The following is a 3,238-nucleotide window of genomic DNA, read 5'->3' as shown; positions in this document are numbered from 1 at the left end:
ATGGCTCCTTTTTCGTGTATATTTAACAATTCTTATGTCATAACATTTGTAAAAATAGAGCTCGAAACCTTTAATCATTATGAAGGAATTTAAATATGTAGAGCATTTAATTTTATGGTCAGTTAACTATGAGCAGAGTCTCATTAAGTCTTGCCATTTGCTTTCAATGCGAAATAAATAATTTATTCTTTATTTCCATGTGAACTGTAAGAGTATGGCATGGGCAGCAAAGTCTCTACTCAAGGGGATGTGTACAGTTATGGAATACTTTTGCTGGAGATGTTCACTGGACTAAGACCCACTGATGATAGATTTAAAGATGGTCTAGACCTTCATACTTTTGTAAAGATGGCATATCCTCAACACGTAATGGATATACTAGACCAGGCTCTACTCCTGGACGAGGAGAATGGAATAAATATATCCTCTTGTCAAAGTGCAGTCAGTGCAAGCGAGGAAGCTCAGAATTGCTTGCTATCAATCATTAAAATTGGTCTCTTCTGTACCGAGGCATTGCCACAACAACGAATGAATTTGGGAGACGTCATCAAAATAATGCACGCCGCTAGGGAGACACTTCTAAGAGATTCACCTCGTGAGAGTCCAAAAATATCTCAATTGAACAACTACAATGCATCTTCCTGAGAAATATTTAGGATGGTGTTGCACATATTGGTGTCATATATATACTAATATATACTGCAAAGTATGAGTGGTAGACAGTCTTATAGATAAAACAAATCAAGAGTATACTGTGGTGTGTATCAAGATGAATCGAGATATGTACAATAATCTATGCCTGCTTCCTACTAGCATTGATCTTCATGTGTATCCATCTGTGCTATATGCTTATAAGCCTCGCTGAAGTGTCTTTCAACATTCTTCCAGATAGAAAATAGAAGAAAAACAACATATGATATGAGGTATATATGCCTGTCTACTCCTCCACCATATCAACCTCTTCTGCCCCTGGCCACTTTAGATCCTAATTGATCATCACCTTGACAAAGCATTAGCATCTGCATGCCTTGCGAGTTTCTCTCGCTCTCTATCTTTCTCTCAAACAAATGTTTTTTGTAAATTCTCTACTAGATCGATAGGATTAGCCACAGAATGGGCAGCTGATTCTGTTGCAGGCAAAGATTATGCTTGAGCAATGGACTTGTAGTTCATACTTTGGCCATGGTGCTAGATATTCACTTGTGAAGCTAACTGCTGATAATTTTTTTAATTGCTGATTTGTTGGATTACATTTTTGGGTATGATTTTTTTTTTTCTAACATATATTCTTGTAAATTGATAAGTTCCTCTTATATAATTAAAATGAAGCATATTTACAGTGGCGGTGTCATGGCTTTACGCACCACAAGATTTTCACTATGGTTTGCACATCACAGGTGCAACAATAGGAAAGGCATTTTTCTTTTTTAATCAACCATTGAAATTAAAATGTGTACAATTTTCTATGTGCCCTTGAATAGTCGATAACAGTCAAATATATTGGTGAATTAGGAGTTCACCCTCAGTATTTTTGTACTGCATGCCATTGTTTTACATCTTGGTTTTGCCCTTTTGTTTTGGTTGCTGGATGAACTTGTAGATGAAGTCTTGCACTTGGAACTTGTATCCTAATTCATTTAACATGTGCCTTTTGTTATTCTATATCACCATTCAATCTTCAAATTTCATTTTGCTTCAAAGTCAGCTTTCATGTTGGCAAAAGTCTTAATCAATTGAATGAATTTTTGTAATATGGAAGAAGAGGCAAGAAGCTTGTGTTTAATTTTTCATTTATTAGTTACGGGTTGCTGCTCTTCTCAAGCCTTTAGGTCTCATTGATATCTTTGCATTGTCTTTCAGCTTTGGGATGTTGGCAATCTGATTGCAATTTGAAAAATTGTTTCATATGCTATTTTACATTATTAGGCAAATTTTAATTTTGAGAAATTAGAGGCCTATTTGATAGGAAAAGTGGATGCTCTATGCTTATAGTTGAGAAAGTTGGCAAGGTTACTAGCTTTATCTAGTGATAACAATGGCACAACACTCTCTTACAAAAGTTTGTCTTGCTAGAAAATTAAATGTAGACTAGCTCATGGTTATGTCAACTGATGATTTTGGTATGATCTCCACATACATAGTCAAAAAATATTCTTTATTTTGGTAGGCTCTATAATAACTATGTCTTCTACATTAAGGATTATTTATTTAAAGAAATCGAAATATCATAGTACAAGTTTGATACTTGTATTATGACTCTAGCTATGCATATTTGATCTAAGGAGCAAGTCTTCATTACACAACCCTCATGAATCAGCTGACCCCATCAAGCTCCACTCCTTGGACTTCACATACTTGTGCATGTTTCTAATTTATATTGAATATAATTTCTAAGAAATGTTACATTTAGTGAGCTAATTTATTTTGTAAGTTTACCATAGAGCCCACTAATTTGAATTAGCATCAAGCTCATCTAGTCAGTTGACCCCATCAAGCTCCACCCCTTTGGCCTCATATGACTGTGCAGGTTTCTACTTTATATTGAATATCATTTCTAAGAATTGCTCCATTTAGTGACTTAATTTATTTTGTAACTTTATCGTAGAGCCTACTAGTTGAATCAGCACCAAGCCTCGTTAAGTCAATTGCCCCCATCAAGCTCCACTCCTTTGGCATCACATGCCTGTACAAGTTTCTAATTTATATTAAATATCATTTTTAAGAAATGATACATTTAGTGAGCTAACTTATTTTGTAACTTTACCATAGAGCCCACTAACTTGAATCAGTATTAAGCTCCATCAAGTCAGCTGCCCCCATCAAGTTCCACTTCTTTGGCCTCACATGCCCATGCAGGTAACTAATTCATATTAAATATCATTTCTAAGAAATGTTACATTTAGTGAGTTAATTTATATTGTAACTTTATCACATAAGAGCCTACGACCTTCAATGGCATCAAGTCTCATCGGCCTTATTACACCCCATCGATCCTCTGGCATCTCAGACTCCCTATATGTTGATCTAATTGCAAAAAGTGATTTTTTTTTTTTAAATGAAGTTCAGGAACTTAGCTCAATCAACCAATGATACATATTTTGTGTGCAAAACATAGCTTAATTAACCAAAGATTCATAGGGCTGTGCCAATATATACATATTGGCATATTATAACTTGCTTAACCCAAATAACACCATCCCATATGAATAGAAGTAGGAGTACAATGGCATGGCACATT

At 35.0% G+C, this 3,238-nt stretch overlaps 1 protein-coding gene across 1 annotated transcript; it reads left to right on the top strand.

The window, feature by feature from the left end:
• Window positions 1-219: 219 nt before the first annotated feature.
• Window positions 220-645, top strand: LOC105042351 (receptor kinase-like protein Xa21). The gene has a single exon (XM_073253324.1). It carries the CDS (start codon window positions 220-222, stop codon window positions 643-645), a length of 426 nt encoding a protein of 141 aa, XP_073109425.1.
• The last annotated feature ends 2,593 nt before the right edge of the window (window positions 646-3,238 follow it).

Source organism: Elaeis guineensis, chromosome 3, assembly GCF_000442705.2.
Source record: "Elaeis guineensis isolate ETL-2024a chromosome 3, EG11, whole genome shotgun sequence".
Taxonomy (NCBI): domain Eukaryota; kingdom Viridiplantae; phylum Streptophyta; class Magnoliopsida; order Arecales; family Arecaceae; genus Elaeis; species Elaeis guineensis.
This window is presented reverse-complemented; position numbering and strand designations above follow the sequence as displayed.

What these genes read in the sequence shown, in the direction of transcription:
- LOC105042351 (XM_073253324.1), top strand. Translation starts at nt 220, where the DNA reads ATGGGCAGCAAAGTCTCTACTCAAGGGGATGTGTACAGTTATGGAATA.